Source organism: Colobus angolensis, unplaced genomic scaffold, assembly GCF_000951035.1.
Source record: "Colobus angolensis palliatus isolate OR3802 unplaced genomic scaffold, Cang.pa_1.0 Scaffold30, whole genome shotgun sequence".
NCBI lineage: Eukaryota > Metazoa > Chordata > Mammalia > Primates > Cercopithecidae > Colobus > Colobus angolensis.
The window spans coordinates 5,318,015-5,337,281 of NW_012116266.1; the positions used below are offsets into that span (position 1 = coordinate 5,318,015).

Genomic DNA, 19,267 nt, shown 5'->3' on the forward strand with positions numbered 1-19,267 from the left:
CTGTTAGGAATTATAGAAAGGAAGAGCTTTCTTCCTTACTGTGTATATTTTATTTAATTCAATATGGATTTTATGGCCAGGCACGGTGGCGCACGCCTGTAATCCCAGCGCTTTGGGAGCCCGAGGTGGACTTAGCACCTGAGATCAGGGGTTCAAGACCAGCCTGGTCAACATGGTGAAACCCTGTCTCTACTAAAAATAAAAAAATTAGCCTGGTGTGGTGGCAGGTGCCTATAATCCCAGTTGCTTGGGAGTCTGGGGCAGGAGAATCGCTTGAACCTAGGAGGTGGAGGTTGCAATGAGTTGAGATTGTGCCATTGTACTCCAGTCTGGGCAACTAAGAATGGAAGTTCATCTCAAAGAATAAATAAATATATGGATTTTATTCAGCGGATTATAATTTGTTTCTATCATAATTTATTTCAATATTTATCTTTTCACAGATTAGGCCCCTGGTCTGGGCCTTCAGGCTGGTTCCTGTGTCCATTTGACATGTGCCTATCATTAATTGAGGACTTTTCCTCATGAGATGATGTTCTAGAGGCTCATCTTGTTTTTATTTTTCCCTGCCCAGTCGTGGAATTATTACTCCAGGTATCTGTTACTTTTTGTGTAGAGTATATGCAGTACTTTGAAACCAAAAACTGGGAACTAAGTGTGCCAATTAATTACTACTAGGGTGTCATTGCCACCAGGCTTTTTCAGTGGACATACCTACAAACACATATACACCCTAGGCTGGGCCCAGGGTCCCTGTGCTATGTGCAGCCTAGGGACTTGGTGCCCTGTGTCCCAGCCACTCCATCCGTGGCTGAAAGGGGCCAACATAGAGCTCAAGCTGTGGCTTCAGAGGATGGAAGCCCCAAGCCTTGGCAGCTTCCATGTGGTGTTGAGCCTATGGGTGCACAGAAGTCAAGAATTGAGGTTTGGAAACTTTCGCCTACATTTCGGAAGATGTATAGAAATGCCTGGATGCCTAGGCAAAAGTTTGCTGCAGGGGCGGGACTCTCATGGAGAACCTCTGCTGGGGCAGTACGGAAGGGAAATGTGGGGTTGGAGCCCCCACACAGAGTCCCTACTGGGGCCCTGCCTAGTAGAGCTGTGAGAAGAGGGCCACTGTCCTCCAGACCCCAGAGTGGTGGATCTACAGACAGCTTACATTGTGCACCTGGAAAAGCCTCAGACACTCAATGCCAGCCCGTGAAAGCAGCCAGGAGGGAGGCTGTACCTTGCAAAGCCACAGGGGTGGAGCTGCCCAAGACCATGGGAAATGCACCTTTTGCATCAGCATGACCAGCATGTGAGATCTGGAGACAAAGAAGATCATTTTGGAGCTTTAAAATTTGACTGCCCCAGTGGATTTTGGACTTTCATGGGCCCTGTAACCCCTTTGTTTTGGCCAAGTTCTCCCATTTGGAACGGCTGTATTTATCCAATACCTGTACCCCCATTGTATCTAGGAAGTAACTAGCTTGCTTTTGATTTTACAGCCTCATAGGCAGAAGGGACTTGCCTTGTCTCAGATGGGACTTCGGACTGTGGACTTTCGGGTTAATTAGTTAAGACTTTGGGGGACTGTTGGGGAGGCATGATTGGTTTTGAAATGTGAGATTTGGAGGGGCTGGGGCAGAATGATAGGTTTGGCTGTGTCCCCACCCAAATCTCGAATTGTATCCCCCAGAATTCCTGTGTGTTGTGGGAGGGGCCCCGGGGAGGTAATTGAATCATGGGGGCTGGTCTTTCTTGCGCTAATCTTCTGATAGTGAATAAGTTCATGAGATCTGATGGGTTTATCACGGGTTTCCACTTTTACTTCTTCCACATTTTCTCTTGCCATTGCCATGATTCTGAGGCCTCCCCAGCCATGTGGAACTGTAAGTCCAGTTAAACCTCTTTTTCTTCCCAGTCTCTGGTATGTCTTTATCAGCAGCATGAAAACAGACTAATATAGATAGGGAGTTCCTATTTGGGGTTTAACAAAATTTGGGGATTAAGAATATCCAATATTATGAAAATCTAATGTAAATAAAGGAATGCTTATGCTTATTAAAATATGGTTCATATTTATTGTTTTTTGTTTGTTTGTTTTTGAGACAGAGTCTCACTCAGTCGCCCCGGCTGGAGTGCAATGGCCGGATCTCGGCTCACTGCAACCTCCGCCTCCCAGATTCAAACGATTCTCCTGCCTCAGCCTCCCAAGTAGCTGGGATTACAGGCGCCTGCCAGCCAGTATGTCCAGCTAATTTCTGTAATTTTAGTAAAGATGGGATTTCACCATGTTAGGCTGGTCTCAAACTCCTGACCTAAGGTGATCCGCCTGCCTCGGCCTCCCAAAGTGCTGGGATTGCAGGCGTGAGCCACTGTGCCCAGCCTGGTTCATCATTCTGTAAAAGGGAATTCTTTTACAGGATTAATTTTTTAGCCTAGGAATTCTTTCATCTAGGCTGGAGTGCAGTGGTGTAATCTCGGCTCACTGCAAGCTCTGCTTCTGAGGTTCATGCCATTCTCTTGCCTCAGCCTCCCGAGTAGCTGGGACTATAGGCGGCCACCACCATGCCCGGCTAATGTTTTGCATTTTTAGTAGAGACGACGTTTCATCATGTTAGCCAGGATGATATCCATCTCCTGACCTCGTGATCCGCCCACCTCGGCCTCCCAAAGTGCTGGGATTACAGGCATGAGCTACTGTGCCTGGCCAGGAATTCTTTTTCTAAGGGATTCGTTTAAGTGCCTGATAAATACAACATAAACAAAATTGCCTTTGAATTTGATTAATAACTCTTAGGCATTACAGTCTCTACCAACTGTTAAAATAGTTCTAGTTTGTTTTTATGCTTCATTATATGATCTTAAATTACTTCACAGTTAATGTAGATGATAATGTAGTGGATGTGTTAGTTACATCCTGGGTTGTCAGAAATGAAGGCTTAAATCAAAGAGATGGCATAAGGGTGTAAATCATCTTCCCTAGTGCTTCTCTGTCCTCTGGGTAAAGAAGAATTTACCATGACTGGCCCAAGAATAGCATACCTTTCTATTAGGAAGGTTTGGTTCCATGTGGCAATTTTACAAAATTGAGTTCCAGGTGTCAGCTCACTCTTGAGAACCAGGCCATCCATGCAAGTTCCCTGGTAGCTAGTTAACTCATGCTTGCTTCTATGAAGCCTCTGAAGAGCATAGCACATTACTTCCTTCTTAGTCCCTTTCAACACATAGGAGACCGTAACTTCCTTTAAATTTGCTTCATGCACTGGTCTACAAAAGGAACTTTGTTGCTAGATAATTTGTTAAGATATCTTGCCCCTGTCGTCCCAGCTACTCAGGGAGGCTGAGGCAGGAGGACTGCTTGAGCCCAGAAGGTCAAGGCCGCAGTGAGCCCTGTTCTCTCTCCTGCAGTTAGTATTAATGTTCTTTGAAGTTATGGAATTTGTGTTTTGCTTTTTTTTTTTCCCCCTGCATAATGCTTAGCTTGATGCTGTGTACGCAGAGTATTTTCGAAGGTTTGGATCCTAAGTAGAACCTTTCTGTAGGCCCTTTCTGTTGAGGGTCGCTAATCAACAGAGGAAACTTCAGTGATGGGTGTATAAACAGCAACTTTTAACTTCTCTTTTCTTTTTTTTTTTTTTTTTTTAACTGGTCTACCTTATAAATTGAGAGCAAAAGCTATAAAATTATCCTTATTTTTTAAAGAGATGAGGTCTCACCATGTGGCCCAGGCTGGTCTCAAACTCCTGGGCTCAAGCAGTCTGCCTGCCTTGACCTTCCAGAGTGCTAGGACTACAGGCGTGAGCCACCATGCCTGGCCATGCAAATTCATTTTTAAAACTTCCCAGACTGTTTATTAAATTCCCAGTTTCCATTTGGCAATTTATACATAATAGCACTTCATTCACAGCAGAACTAAAGGTCCTGTTTTAAAATAAGTGTAGTTGTAGGTCGTGACAGAAAGAAACCAAACATACCAGGCACTGCCCCATCTGATAACTAATTAATCCCCTACAGTTATCTTTCCATTTTACGTTATGAGTGTCCTACTTCTTTCCTTTTCCTTCTCTGCTCTGACTTCCTCTCTCCTCCTTTTGATGAGTCCTCTTCCTCTTTTTGTGCCTTACTAAATTTAACATTTTTTTTTTCTTATTGTTTCTCATGTTTGATTTAGATTTCCTTCCTCTTGCTTTTATTTTGCAACAGTTGTAACTTGCACAGTTGGGGGTACTCCTTGAACATGGAAGTCTTCGTCTCCCTCCTGCCCCTTTCTCTAGTGCATGTTTTTCTTTAGAATTATTTTTTCAGGTTAGAACAGCATAGGAGGTGTTTTTAAAACCATTTTTGTGAGAAAGCTACTGAAACATAACTAGAAATAAAGAACTAAAATTTATTTGTAAGTGAATAACTGTGAGAGAAAGCATGAGACTATTGTAATGGAAGAGGAGTAATTGGGGTGTGTTAATGATGTATCCTCATGGTACCTAATTTCCTTATGGTTTTAAAGAGTACTCATTCTAGTACTAATTTAAAGAGTCCAGATTTACCTTTAACAAAATTTTACACAAAATGGCATTACTTATGGTCTTGTAAGAGCTCCCAGTAATTATTAAACAACATAGTTGTTTATACTTTGTTAAACTTAAGTGGGTATAAGCAATACCCTGAGTAACTTGTTGAAAATACCCCATCTTCTTGACATTAGTATTCAGTAGATCTTGAGTGGGCCATTTTAAAACTGACTTTAAAAGATGCACCCCAGGTAATTTTGATGCAGGTCATCAACAAACCACAATTGGAATAACATTGCCCCACGGGATACAAAGTCCAAAGTTTTTGGTATGGCTTAGGATTTTGCCCCTTCTTCCTCTCTAGCCTCATTTTCCATGAGTCTACACCACCCATCCTATGCTTCAGAAATGCTAAGTCACTTGAGTTCTAACATGTCGTTCTCACATCTCTATACCCTTGTATGGTTTCGCCATGTTGGCCAGACTGGTCTTGAACTCCTGGCCTCAGGTGATCTGCCTGCCTCAGCCTCCCAAAGTGCTGGGATTACAGGCGTGTAAAAACTCTTATACATAGTTATGTTCTCTGATAAAATGCCATTTCTGCCCTTGACCCTTTAACTTCTATGCTTAAGAATCCAGTTGTTGGCAGGGTGCAGTGACTCACACCTGTAATCCCAGCACTTTGGGAGGCCAAGGCCAGAGGATTGCCCAGGCTTAGGAGTTCAAGATCAGGCCAAGGCAACCTGGCGAAATCCCATCTCTACAAAAAAGTACAAAGGATTAGCCGGGCGTGGTTGTGCATGCCTGTAGTCCCAGCTGCTTGGGGGGCTGAGACAGGAGAATTGCCTGAGCCTGGGAGGTCCAGGCTTCAGTGAGATGTGTTAGTGCCATTACACTCCAGCCTGGGTGACCCCATCATTTAAAAAAAAAAAAAAAAAATCCAGTTGCTTCGGGCAAAAAAAATAGGCTTGGCTTTCAAGGTCCCACTGTAGTTCTCTTCGAGTCAATCTCATGACGTTCTCACAAATACACACCTTGTCTTTTGCCCTTTATAATTGCCCTATATGTAATGTATTTAACCAAATTTTAAAGCCCTAATCTAAGCTCAACCTTCTTGATAATCACTGTTTTGTTTTACAATGAGGGTATCGAATAGTAAACCAAAATATCTCCTGAGAGGAAGGTTAATAGGGAAAATAGGCTTGAATAAATAACTTCATGGAAAATTTAGCAGGAATAATATTGTTTCATACTAAAGAATAATGAAATAGATAGCTTCATTATGCATAGTGGAGCTTACTGTATACAGGTTTTAACCTGTAATAATTGGGCACAATTATTTACTGTTATTGGTAAAATGAAACCAACCAGTGTATAAGAAGGAGTAGATCATTCTTCCATTATTCTGTTTTTCATGAATAAACTACATGTAAATGAGTTTAAAATATTAGTTAAATCATTGTTAGCTGTATTCTGTGATTTTTCTGTAATAAATATGGTTTCAAAATAATAGATTAAACTAAGCCTTCTTATCAGCTGAGTCTTAACCTTTCCTCATAGTTTTCCTAGTTGGATGATTGCTAGACATCACTACTCTATCTTCAAAACAGAATCCACCTCTTCCCCCAACTTGCTTCTCACTAGTCTTAGTCGATGTTATCACCACCACTTACTAAAACCAGAAATCTAGGCATTATCCTTGATTACTCTTTTCTTTGCCCCCTTCCCCCCATTTAGTGTTTCATTAAGTTCTTTTGACTTTACTGCAGAAAAATATCCTAAGTTTGCACATTACTTCATTTCATCTCAGGGAGAGACAATATTATACAATAGTTAAGAACCTGGGTAGCAGTGGTAACTGTCTTAAGTTTGAATTCTGGCTCTGCAGCCATGGCAAACTATGTACCTTCTCAGTTTCATCAGTAAATAGCTTAATAGTACCTACTTTATAGGGTTATTATAAGGGTTAAATGAATTAATACATATACTACACTTGGAATAATGCCTTATCCATATTTATTCAATAAGTATTAGCTATCATCATCATCATCGTCTTTATCTCCGTTGTTCATCTCCATCAACTTAGTTGAGGTCTTTATCATTTCTCAACAGGACCATTGCAGTAGTCTTCTTGGTCTCGTCTAGTTCTTTCCATCCTTACAGTCTTTTCACCAAAAGCAATTTGAGTAATCTTTTAAAAAAGCATTAATGCCTTTATACCAAGACCCTGCTTATATATAAAGAAGGGACTTAGAATAAAACCCTAAGTTTACTACGTCATAGATGCTCTATTCCCTGTCTGCCTCTCTTGACTTCAGATTCTACTACTCTTTTACTAGGTCTCTGGGCTCCAACTATAGTAAAGTTTTTCCTTGCATTGAATACACATGGCTTATTCCTACCTTAGTCTTTGGTTGTTTTCTCTGCTCATTCTTCCCTAGATTTCTATAGCTGACTCTCCTTCATTCTTCATGCCAGTAGACGAAGGATTCACTAGGAAAGAGACTTTATCTCACTTGTTTTACTGCTTTATTCTTGGTTCCTAGAATAGGGCCTGGCCTGTGGTAACTACTCAGTAAATATTTGTTGAATGAATAAAAGTTGTGGGGTTTTTTGTGTTGTTTTGTTTTGTTTTAGCATACCCTTCTCAAGCTCATGTATGCACATGAGCACCTCTTTGGAAGGGAGTTTGTCCTTTATTATATTGATTTTGTGTGTGTGTGGATTTTGGCCATGCTAGCTCTTTAGAGACCTTTCAAAAAATGTGCATCATATTTAACCATATGTGTGTGTTTGAATGTTAGGTATTCATCCGGCAGATATTTAATGACACCTGCTATAAGCCAGGCACCATTGCAAACATTGTAGATACAGAAGGCAACCAAAGTCCTTGCTCCACTCTGGAGCATTCCTTCTAGTGGAAGAAGAGAGATGGTGGGACAGATGGTGATCGGTGCTGTGAAGAAAAATAAAACCAAACGAGACCGGAAATATCAAGGAAGGTGGACTCTTTTGGTAGAATGGTCATTTAAGCAGACTTGAATGAGTGAGCCATGCTGCTATCTGGAGGAGAGAGTTCCAGTCAAAGGATCTGGCATTGAAAATGCTGGATGTTTGGAGCAAGTCTTTGTTCCAAGGATCAGCAAGCAGTACGGTGTTGCTGGAAGTGGGAGGAGGGAAAGGGGAGGGTGGTAAGAGAGGTCCCTGAAGGTTAGGATTGGACAGGCCATTGTCAGTCTGTGAATGACTTTGGATTTTATTCTGTCTTCAGTACATCTGTGCTTTGGGGAGTAAACTTTATTTGTAGTAGGGTGCATTTACTCTTTCAGGACATAGTTTCCCTTATGTGTAATGGAGCACGGAATTTAAGTAGAACCTCAGTATATTCCCCCCAAAGTACCTAATACTATAATCATAGAATAATTTAATAGGATTTGTTATAGTATGCATTATAGTTTCCTTGGGTCTATTTGGATACCATTAAGGAAGAGCATTATGTTAGAAGCTATCTATTTTTAAATCCAATTTTTTTTTTTTGATGATTTATAAGTTGTTTTCTTTCATTTTTCTTCCCTTTGATTGGAAGGACAGTTGACTGTTAGATTATTTTCTGATGTCATTGTTTCTAGTAGGGGCATTATGTTTGGAAAATTCAGGTTTAGACTTGTGATTCATTTGGCGATATATAGCAGTTATAATACAAACGATTTTTAGGATGGGTAGGATGTGGATGTCAAGGAATTGGCAAGCAGGATTGCATTTCCCTACTAGATTGGCTGACCCAAGATGGTGCCGAGCCTATAAGCAAATGTCTGGGGGCACCTCATTTGATGTGTATGGTTAATGGAAATTATGCTGTATTGGGGAATTGGAGAATAAGGTTCATCAACGTCAGCATTTAGAGAATGGAGAGTGTGTTTTAGATTGTGAATTCTTTAAGAAATGTTGTAGGACCTAAGTCTTTTTTGGAAAGTCTCTGAGTAAGTTACTTAAGTTTTTTTTTCTTTGAGATGGAGTTTCATTCATTGCTCAGGCTGGAGAGCAATGGCACGATCTTGGCTCACTGCATGCAACCTCTGCCTCCTGGGTTTAAGCGATTCTCCTGCCTCGGCCCCCCAGGTAGCTGGTATTACAGGCGCCCACCACCATGCCCGGCTAATTTTTCTAGAGACAGGGTTTTACCTTCTTGGCCATGCTAGACTCAAACTCCCAACCTCAGGTGATCCATCCTCCCCGGCCTCCCAAAGTGCTGGGATTACAGGCGTGAGCCACTGCACCCAGCCAGTTTTTGTTTTTGGTTTTGGTTTTTTTTTTTTAAAACTAGTCCACATAGGGACAAATTGAAAATAGGACAGAATTGGCAAAAGTAACGTAAGTGGTTAATGTTCAATAGATACTTCAACTTTCTGTTAATTTTATGTTTCTCTGTCATTGCTGTCGTTGTTCTCTAGTGATATTTTCCTTAAGTCTGCAGTAGTAGTCTAGATAAAAACAAAACTATAAATGAAAAATTTTAAAGGGATTTTTAAAACCCAAGTAGCTTGTTTGAATAGTAGGAAAAAACTCAGTTTAAAACACACTAGCTTTGGATGCAGAGTCTGTACAGTCATGTGTCATTTAATGATGAAGATACTTTCTGAGAAATGCTTTATTAAATAATTTCATTGTTGTGCCAGCATAATAAATTGTACTTACACAAACCTAGGTGGTATAGTCTACTCCACACCTAGGCTATAGAATATAGCCTATTACTCCTAGGCTACAACCTTTCAGCATGTTACTCTGTACTGAGCACTATAGACAATTGCAATACAATGGTATCTAAACCTAGGAAAGATACAGTAAAAATACTTAATGGGACCACCATTGTATAAATAGTCTGTCATTGATCTAAACATCATTATGAGCACATGACTGTGGTTCTCTTTGACTCCATTGTAATTTAAATTATTTATTTATTTTGAACTATTTTATACTTATCTTGTAATGTTGTTTTCCTGTTGTTTTATTTTTCCCAGTATGGCATTTTCTTATGGGCAGTTACAGTCTGTTCTCAGAAGTCCAGGATTTAAACCTTTTTTAAAATCATTTTTTAAAATGTGAACTCTTGGTTTAAATGATATCTAATATGGAAGCCCTATCTGTAAGATGCCTGAAATTGGAAGTGGTGTTTGAAACAGTGAACCTGGAGTGCTGTCCTCTAAGCCCTTCTCCAAGAACGGAGCTTGCCACCCTTTCTGATTAGCTTTCCTCATTTATAAAATGGGAATGATATAATACCTACCTATCACAGTGGTTCGTGGAGGGCTATGACTAATGTTCTCTCCCTGTTCTCTTTGATTGTAACTTCCTCTTAGTGTGTGTTATGTTCATACATCACAGATTTTCCTGATGATGAGTCATCTAAATATTCTATCATGTGACCAGATTTTTACTATGGAGAATATAGTCACCATAAATCCAGTGCCTTGCGTATTATTGCCTAAAATACTCATTAAAGTTACTAAAGCTGCTATCTCTGCCAATAGTGACATAATGGTATCTGTTGGACAACAGTGCTGCAGGCCCAGTTGTTTTAAATGTACTTAAGAAATATAAAATGTAACTAAGAATAAGTATCACTATCTCAAAACAGAATTCCTCCTAGGATATTTTCTGGGTTATTCCAGTGTGTTTAGTTTCAAAGATTAGGGAGTAAAAGCAAGTATGTTCCAGATTATGTTACTTATTAACCCTCTTTATGAAAACTGGCTATTACTGCTCCTTGGTGTTCTTAAACTAGCAACTATTTGAGTAATTAAGTCATCTGGTCAGATGAGGTTTTTCTTTTCTTTTTTTTTTTTGGAGACAGAGTCTCACTCAGTTACCCAGCCTGAAGTGCAGTGGTGTGATCTCAGCTCACTGCGAGCTCCACCTCCTGGGTTCACCCCATTCTCCTGCCTCAGCCTCCCGAGTAGCTGGGACTACAGGCACCTGCCACCACACCTGGCTAATTTTTTTGTATTTTTAGTAGAGACAGGGTTTCACCGTGTTAGCCAAGATGGTCTCGATCCCCTGACCTCGTGATCCGCCTACCTCAGCCTCCCAAAGTGCTGGGATTACAGGCGTGGGCCACTGCACCTGGCCAAGGTTTTTCTTTTCACTAACATTTTATGTTTTTCATCAGTAGATCGCTTAATGAACTCTGATACCAAGTTTCTATTGAGATTGACCTATCAATTATGTAGTAATGAATAAAATCTTATAAATAATAGTTACAAATTATAAAAACCAAATCTTTTTAAGAATCAGATTTATGAATTGGGAAATTGGTAGATCTATTTTTCACTTGCCAGGGTAGAATGACCTGGTTTATATATGATTTCAGTGATAAAAGATTAAGAAATGGAAATTATCAGTTTCTATTAGAGATATTGGTTAGCTGTGGTTCTTCCCAGTATTAGGAAAATTAGAAAATTATTTCCCTTAAGTAACTAAATGAGGGATGATCTGATTTTCAGCTTCTGAAAACTACATTCAGTTTAATTTTGCAACATTATTTGACCCTTTCTGCAAAAGTTTGTATAGTGAAATAAGATTGAAAATTTAACTTCATGATACCTTGTCAGATAATTAGATTCCTTACTTTGTCTTCTAATCTTTAAGGATCCCAGATATAATTTTGTGGATTGCTTCTTTGAAGATATCAGTCATTGTGTGCTGCTGCAATAAAATTCCCAAGACTGGGTAATATATAAAGAACAGAAATTAATTTTCTTATTGTTCTGGAGGCTGGGAAGTACAAGATTAAAGCGCTGACATTTGGCGTCTGGTGAGGGCTTGTTGCTGGCTTCCTCCACAGGGAGGCACGAGATGTGCCCTCGCATAGCAGAGAGTAGAAGAACAAGGTAACCAGTGCTTCATGAAATCTCTTTTATAAAGTCCTTAATACCTTTAATAAAGAAGGAGCCTTTATGGGGCTTTATTAAGGCCCCACCCCTTAATACTATCACATTGGCAACACTTGAATTTTGGAAGGGACGCATTAATACCCCGGCATATGTATATCAAGCTCGTAAAGATTAGGCGTATCTTTTTTAGTGGAATGCCCATGCACTATATAATCTTGGAGGAATTGCTTAAACCAGCTGACAGGCTATATTCCAAATATTGCCTAGATCTACCGTAACAAAATTCGTGTTTTAGAAATGTGAGTCAGGAGTATTTAATGTAACATATGGTGATGATATTCATTGTGTCCCTGGGACAGAAGTTGAAGGAAAAGGGATTGTGGTCAGATAACTTAGGAATATGCTGGGTTTTCTTCCAGAAATAACATTTTATCAGATTTTAGTAACTATGATATTAAGAAACATAAAATACCTACCATAACTTTGTAAACCAGGGGTTATAATCTGCTAACTTGAAAAAAAAAAAAAAAGCACTTAATTTGTTTCAAGTTCATACTAACATGCCTGCCTGAGTTTAATTTTAATTTTGGAATATGCTGACTGCTTAAGCAAAGCTAATGTTTATTTGAAGGTTTCCCAGGGCCTTTAATGTTGAAATATTTATATTTATCAGATTAATCAGCTACTGATCTTACATTGTTTTATGTAATTTTTCTTCCCGTCTTCCCAAAATAATGTGCAAGTTCCATGTCAGATACCACACTATTTTATTTTATTTTATTTTTTATTTTATTTTATTTTTTGAGACGGAGTTTGACTCGTGTTGCCCAGACTGGAGTGCAGTGGCGTGTTCTCGGCTCACTGCAACCTCTGCCTCCCAGGGTCAAGTGAGTCTCCTGGCTCAGCCTCCCAAGTAGCTGGGATTACAGGCATGCGCCACCACGCCCATCCAATTTTGTATTTTTAGTAGAGATGGGGTTTTGCCATGTTCGCCGGGCTGATTTCAAACCCCTGACCACAGGTGATCCACCCGCCTTGGCCTCCCAAAGTGCTGGGATTACAGGCGTGAGCCACTGCGCCTGGTCACACTATTTTATTAATGGGAAGAAGGAAAATAATTTCTTCTTTCAAGGGACTTATATTTGAAAAGTCACCACATATAGGATTTAGATCTGGATTTAGAAGTTTTCAATTCTGTTTCCTCCTTTTGTTGGAACTGATGAGGAAGTAAGGTAGAGAAAGAAGACAAATGGGATAGAAAGTGAGGGTAAGAGGGTAGAATAGAAACAAAACTAGATTAAGATTTTTGTTTTGTCAAATTTTCTCTTAAATACTTCTTGGACTCAGGTTTTGTGGGATACCTATTGATATCTAAACAGATTTTTACAGAATAAACAGGACAATAACTTCTTCCATTAAAGTCTTCTGAAATGGCTTCCTTTTGGTGTTTGGGTGTCCTAGGATCTAGTAGTGGAGAGAACGATACTACTCTTATGTCCTCTGCTGATTGAAAGGAGTGCTCTGTTAAATTTTTTAGTAATGTGATTCTGGTCATAATTTGATACTGTTGGCTTTTCTTTTACAGCTTCCTAAAAAAATTGAAACTTTATTCTTTGTTTGTACTCACTTGTCAACACTGTCTGCATTAATGACTTAAGATTTTCTTTTAGAATGTAATTTCTAGTTTTGAAGATTTGACTCCAGAGGCTAATAATATATCAGAGCATATACGGCATAATTTTTCAAGTTAAACCTGTAACTTACTATTCATTCTACACAAATGTCTGTATTTCAGATGGAGCAGCTATCAGATGAAGAAATTGATCATGGTGCTGAAGAAGACAGTGACAAGGAAGATCAGGACCTGGACAAAATGTTTGGAGCCTGGCTTGGAGAACTAGACAAACTCACTCAGGTTGGACGTAATGCTTGAAAAACTGGTTGAGGATTTGAAGTCATCATTGAGTTAAAAGTTTAATATGCAGAAGAGGATATGGATATAAGTTAAATTTTAAAATATTGCCGGAAAGGAAGAAATGTTCAAAGTATTGACAAGTAAATGAAGTCATTCTAGAACAGAAGATGTTAAGAATCTATAGTTATTTTAAGGATGTTAAAAAAAAAATACTTGTGAGGGAGGCTCTGTTCATCTAGAGGGGTTGCTTAATATATGTTTCATAAATGTGGGATAATTAGCTAAAAACTTTTAAAGCCTGAAATTCAAAAGTCTAAATTTTAGCAAACCCTATTACCTTAGTAAATTTGAATACATTTTCAACATAAGTAATTTCCTTCCACGTAAATATTTTCTTTTTTTCTTGAGACGGAGTCTCACTTTGTCACCCAGGCTGGAGTACAGTGGTGCGATCTTGGCTCACTGCAAGCTCTGCCTCCTGGGTTTACTTTATTCTCCTGCCTCAGCCTCCTGAGTGGTTGGGACTACAGGTACCACCATGCCTGGCTAATTTTTTGTCTTTTTTAGTGGAGATGGAGTTTCACTATGTTAGCCAGGATGGTCTCGATCTCCTGACCTCGTGATCCACCTGCCTTGGCCTCCCAAAGTGCTGGGATTACAGGCATGAGCCACCGTGCCTGGCCCCACGTAAATATTTTCTGTGACATGATTGCAGAATACTGACAAAACCTAATTCTGGGCTGCATTTTAAAGCGGTGGCAAAATCTTTTCATTTTGCTTTATTCGATCTTGGGTTTTTAAAATCGGTAACTTTGTCCTCTAAACCAGCACACTTTTTAGAATAAAAGGGTACTATTGTTATTGCCCCAGTAATACATTATATTCAGTATATGAAGATGGTTATGTTTATTAAATAAATTTGACTTCATGGCAATGAGAACATTAGAACAAAACGTATTTACTCATAAATAATGTCTTTGGGAAGAACATTTGTGCAAAATTGCATGAGTATGAGATTCCTTAACTGCAGGAAAAGTAAGGTGGTCAAGGTAGAAGCTTAAAGTACTAGCAGCTTATTTTTGTAGCAATCTAGAGTTCAAAGTGATAAACTCTTCATGTAATTCTTGCTAGATCATTTTGAAAGGCAGACATCTTTGTGACCATAATCTGTTAATACTGTATTTTGGGGGAATTTTTTTTTTTTTTTTTTGAGACGGTGTCTCACTCCTGTCACCCAGGCTGGAGTGCAGTGGTGAGATCCCAGCTTAATGCAACCACCACCTCCCGGGTTCAAGTGATTCTCCTGTCTCAGCCTCCCGGGTAGCTGGGATTACAGGCATGCGCCACCATGCCCAGCTGGTTTTGTATTTTTATTAGAGACAGTTTCACCATGTTAGCCAAGCTGATCTCGAACTCCTGACCTCAGGTGATCCACCCACCTCAGCCTCTAAAACTGCTGAGATTACAGGTGTGCTGGCCAGGGTAGAATGTTTTCAACTCCTACTAGGATTTCATAGGTATCATTCCCTTCATCTCTAATCAGAAGAAGTGACATTTTTTGTCAGAAATGTCTTATATCTGTAATTGCCAAATTCTTTCTGTTTAATTCTTAATTTAAAAAAAGTATGATTTTGGCATAGAGATTATCGCTAGGCTATGCAGTTCTGTGCTGGGAGAGAGAGGAAGCAAAGAAGAGCAAATAGAAAATGATATTGCAGGGAGAAAGTATGCAAGGGCCAGCTGACATGTGGGGTGTTCTTGACCATGTGGTTTTATTGTCCATGCTTGGGACAAGGGGCCCAAAAGAGAAAAGGCAGGTAGCTGTTGGTCCAGCTGCTCTCGGTGGAATAGGAACTACATGATGCTCCCCTGAAAGCACTGTTTCTACTGGTTTGGTACCTTGTGCTTTCCCCTGTATTTTAAGTTGCCTGACATAAAAATGTGAAGAGCCACTAGTGATGTGGCTGTTCTTTTCATTATATAAATCTGTCTTTAGAGAGAAAAAAAGATTAAAACCGTTGCATAGTGTGACTCACTGCTGTGTTGCTTTATAACACTTGGGACGTTTTCAAGAAATGTTTGACTTACGAAGTTTATGGCTAATACCTCAAGTTTCTTGTTTATTTCATTACTTTAGTTCATTACAGTGTTATCTGTACACCTGTATCACGTATTCAGTGATATGGTATTTTCAACTTAGAATTAAAACAAGTTTAAGTTTTAAAGTTTTTAGGTAGTTGGTCAGTCTTCTAAAATAGTTTGTAAAATTTTGTATGTATGTACATTTTTCTGGAAGAAGGTTCATAGCTTTTATAAAATTCTCAGCAACCCCTTTAAAAAGGTTAAAAGAGTTCATGCCTGGGCAACAGAGCATGACCTTGTCTCCAAAAAAATAAAAAGATAGCATTATAAACCAACAGAATATCCAGCATTCTTTTAAAATTTGAAGCTTATTCAGTACGTACTTTAGATAGAAATTACAGTTTTAAAACACTAATCCTTATATTTTGTGAATCTGTTAAACAAACAATAACTACTGACCCTTTCTCTGAATTTCTCTGTTGTAAATATCTTTTTTCCTTGCTGTAGAAAGGTTAGAGAGGAAAAGAGTATCATTTAAACTTACAAGTGTAACTTACAAGTCACTCTACCCAAAGTATACAGTATGATTCAAGATTTGTCACAGGCAGTGTAGCTGGGTTACAATTTGCCCTCATCTTGATAGAACTGGAGAAGGACAAGAACATTTCATCATTGTTTGAACTTGTAATCACTTTTCATTAAAAAAATTAGTGAGTCTTGGGTCTCAATAATTTTAAATCCATAACTGTCCATTATCTTCAGAGTACTTCATATAGCAAAGATTGAGGCTTTCCTGGACCTAAACCAAATCCCTGTGAGGAAAGAAAGAACAAAACGCCCTGTGTGGTTTCTTTCTATGTCTTCTTTTTTTTTATTTTTTATTTTTATTTTATTATTACTATCATTATTATTATTATTATTATTATTATTATTAGGAGACTGAGTCTCACTCTGTCACCCAGGCTGGAGAGCAGTGATGTGATCTCAGCTCACTGCAACTTCCGCCTCCCAGGCTTAAGCCATTCTCCCGCCTCAGCCTCCCAAGTAGCTGGGATTACAGGCACCCGCCACTGCGGCCAGCTAATTTTTGTACTTTTAGTAGAGACGAGGTTTCGCCCTGTTGGCCAAACTGGTCTCGAACTTCTGACCTCAGGTGATCCGCCCACCTCTACCTGCCAGAGTGCTGGGATTACAGGCGTGAGCCACCACACCTGTTTCTTAGCTTACCGTGTCCGCATTCATATACCTCACTTACTTTATAGTGCATGTATATAAAATGAAGTCAGTCACTATACTTAATATATTTGAAAAGATATTTACTCTGAACTATGACAGTGTCAAGTGCCTTTAAAAGTAAGCATAGGCCGGATATGGTGGCTCACGCCTGCAATCCCAACGCTTAGGGAGACCGAGGTGGGTAGATTACTTGAGGCTAGGAGTTCGCAACCAGCCTGGCCAACGTGGTAACACCCTGTCTCTACTAAAAATACAAAAATTAGCTGGGCATGGTGGCACATGCCTATGGTCCCAACTACTCGGGAGGATCTCTTGAACCCGGGAGGCACAGGTTGCAGTCAGCCAAGCACTATGGCACGGCACTTAAGCCTGGGTGACAGGACAAGACTTCATCTCCAAAATAAAAAACAGTAAGCGTGTATCTAAAGATTGAAATAAGTATAACCAAAATAATAATGTGAAAAACAATTACACTTTTCCTTAAGGCTATGACTTAGGAGAACTTTGGTTTTATTAATTATAATGTGGCAGTTCACTTAATCATAAAACAAACTTCATCTTTTTTATATTATTGAAACCTGAATTTAATATGACTATTAAACTTTCTTTTTATAAAGAGTTTGGATTCTGACAAACCCATGGAACCAGTAAAAAGATCTCCTCTTCGCCAGGAAACAAACATGGCCAACTTTTCTTACCGCTTTTCCATATACAACTTGAATGGTAAGATGTAATTGGAAATAAAATGTAAAATAGTGTGCTAAGTCACATAATGTAGGAGCAGTACAACTACAATTCCAAATATAAAAACTCAATATAAAAGCTACATGCGTAACTTGACCAAGTTCTTAAATTTCTTTTTTCTTTTCTTTTCTTTTCTTTTTTTTTTTTTTTGAGACAGTTTTGTTTTTGTCACCCGGGCTGGAGTTCAGTGGCACAATCTCGGCTCACTGCAACCTCTGCCTCCCAGGTTCAAGCGATTCTCCTGCCTCAGCCTCCCAAGTAGCTGGGATTACAGGGATGCACCACCACACTTGGCTAATTTTGTATTTTTTTAGTAGAGATGGGGTTTCACCATGTTGGCCAGGCTGGTCTCGAACTCCTGACCTCAGGTGATCTGCCTGCCTCGGCCTCCCAAAGTGCTGGGTTTACAGGTGTGAGCCACTGCATCCGGCCCTTAAATTTCTTGATTTGTGTATTTTATTAATATTACTAATTGAAAATATCACAGAAAACAAACAATGTAACTAAAAGATAGTTGGTTTTATTAATAATTCACAAACTACATACCCAGGTGGAACCCCACAGCAAACTTAATTGCATTGTTTTCTCACTGGATTAAAGTCCAGTGAAATTACTTGTTAGTAATTTTTAAAGCAGCCACTATGGCCTTTATCTATTGTATTCCACCTAGTCAAGTTTATAATACTGACCTCTCAGTCTGTAATTTTTTAGACTTTTGACTTCTCTTTTTATGCCCTCAGCTCTGCCGAAGCATTGATCATATTAACAGTGTATTGAAGCCTGTGGTAAAAAGTTGCACAGAGAAATGTGGTTAAAACCATAGAATAGTATAAGATTTTTGTGGTGTTTTTGTCTTTAAACTCATAATTTATTCTTTGATTATTACAAGCCTTAAAAGAGGAGGACTGTGTACTTCTAAAAATTTCTCTTGGAATTTAAAACAAAAACCAGTAATACTTAATTTTATTTGCTTTAGGCCCAACAGAATATATTCTTTTGCTTCATCATCTTCATTTATTAACTTATTTATAATAGAATGTATAAATTCTGGAAACATTATGTGTTGTTCATTGCAGAAGCTCTGAATCAGGGAGAGACTGTGGATCTGGATGCCTTGATGGCTGATCTTTGCTCTATAGAGCAGGAGCTCAGCAGTATTGGTTCAGGAAACAGTAAGCGTCAAATCACAGAAACAAAAGCTACTCAGAAATTGCCTGTTAGCCGACATACATCGAAACCTGGCACCTTGAAAGGATTATCTTCTTCATCTAATAGGATAGCTAAACCTTCCCATGCCAGCTACTCCCTGGACGACGTCACTGCACAGTTAGAACAGGCCTCTTTGAGTATGGATGAGGCTGCTCAGCAGTCTGTACTAGAAGATACTAAACCCTTGGTAACGAATCAGCACAGAAGAACCGCATCAGCAGGCACAGTGAGTGATGCTGAAGTACGCTCTATTAGTAATTCCTCCCGTTCCAGCGTCACTTCTGCAGCCTCCAGCATGGACTCTTTGGATATTGATAAAGTAACACGCCCTCAAGAGCTGGATTTGACGCATCAAGGGCAGCCAATTACTGAGGTAAATAGATGGAACTTTTTCCCTGCTATTTTATTATTGAAATAAAGGATAAATTATATTAAAATAATGTAATTATAATTACGTTTTTTAATTCTTCTACATTTATAATTTGTCAGAGATACTTCTGAGATAGGTTTCAAGAGTACAGAAGGAATATATTAACAGATATGGTAGTGGCACACAGATGATTGAGAAGAAATTTAGTTTCTTCTTTTTTATTCTCATGACTCTAGTATTTGGAAGTTCTTGAATGGTATTTTTTATTGTAATTTGAGTCATTTCATGTGATTTGAAAAATTAAAATGATTTGCAAAGCCATTTA

At 39.1% G+C, this 19,267-nt stretch overlaps 1 protein-coding gene across 1 annotated transcript in view; it reads left to right on the forward strand.

Moving 5' to 3' along the window:
• Nucleotides 1-19,267, forward strand: part of RAPH1 (Ras association (RalGDS/AF-6) and pleckstrin homology domains 1) — a 102,759-nt gene that overhangs the window by 32,456 nt on the left and 51,036 nt on the right. The window contains exons 2-4 of the mRNA XM_011949908.1: nt 13,182-13,301; nt 17,237-17,342; nt 18,440-18,945. Coding sequence (XP_011805298.1) covers nt 13,182-13,301; nt 17,237-17,342; nt 18,440-18,945 — 732 coding nt within the window. The remainder of the gene's footprint in view (nt 1-13,181; nt 13,302-17,236; nt 17,343-18,439; nt 18,946-19,267) is intronic.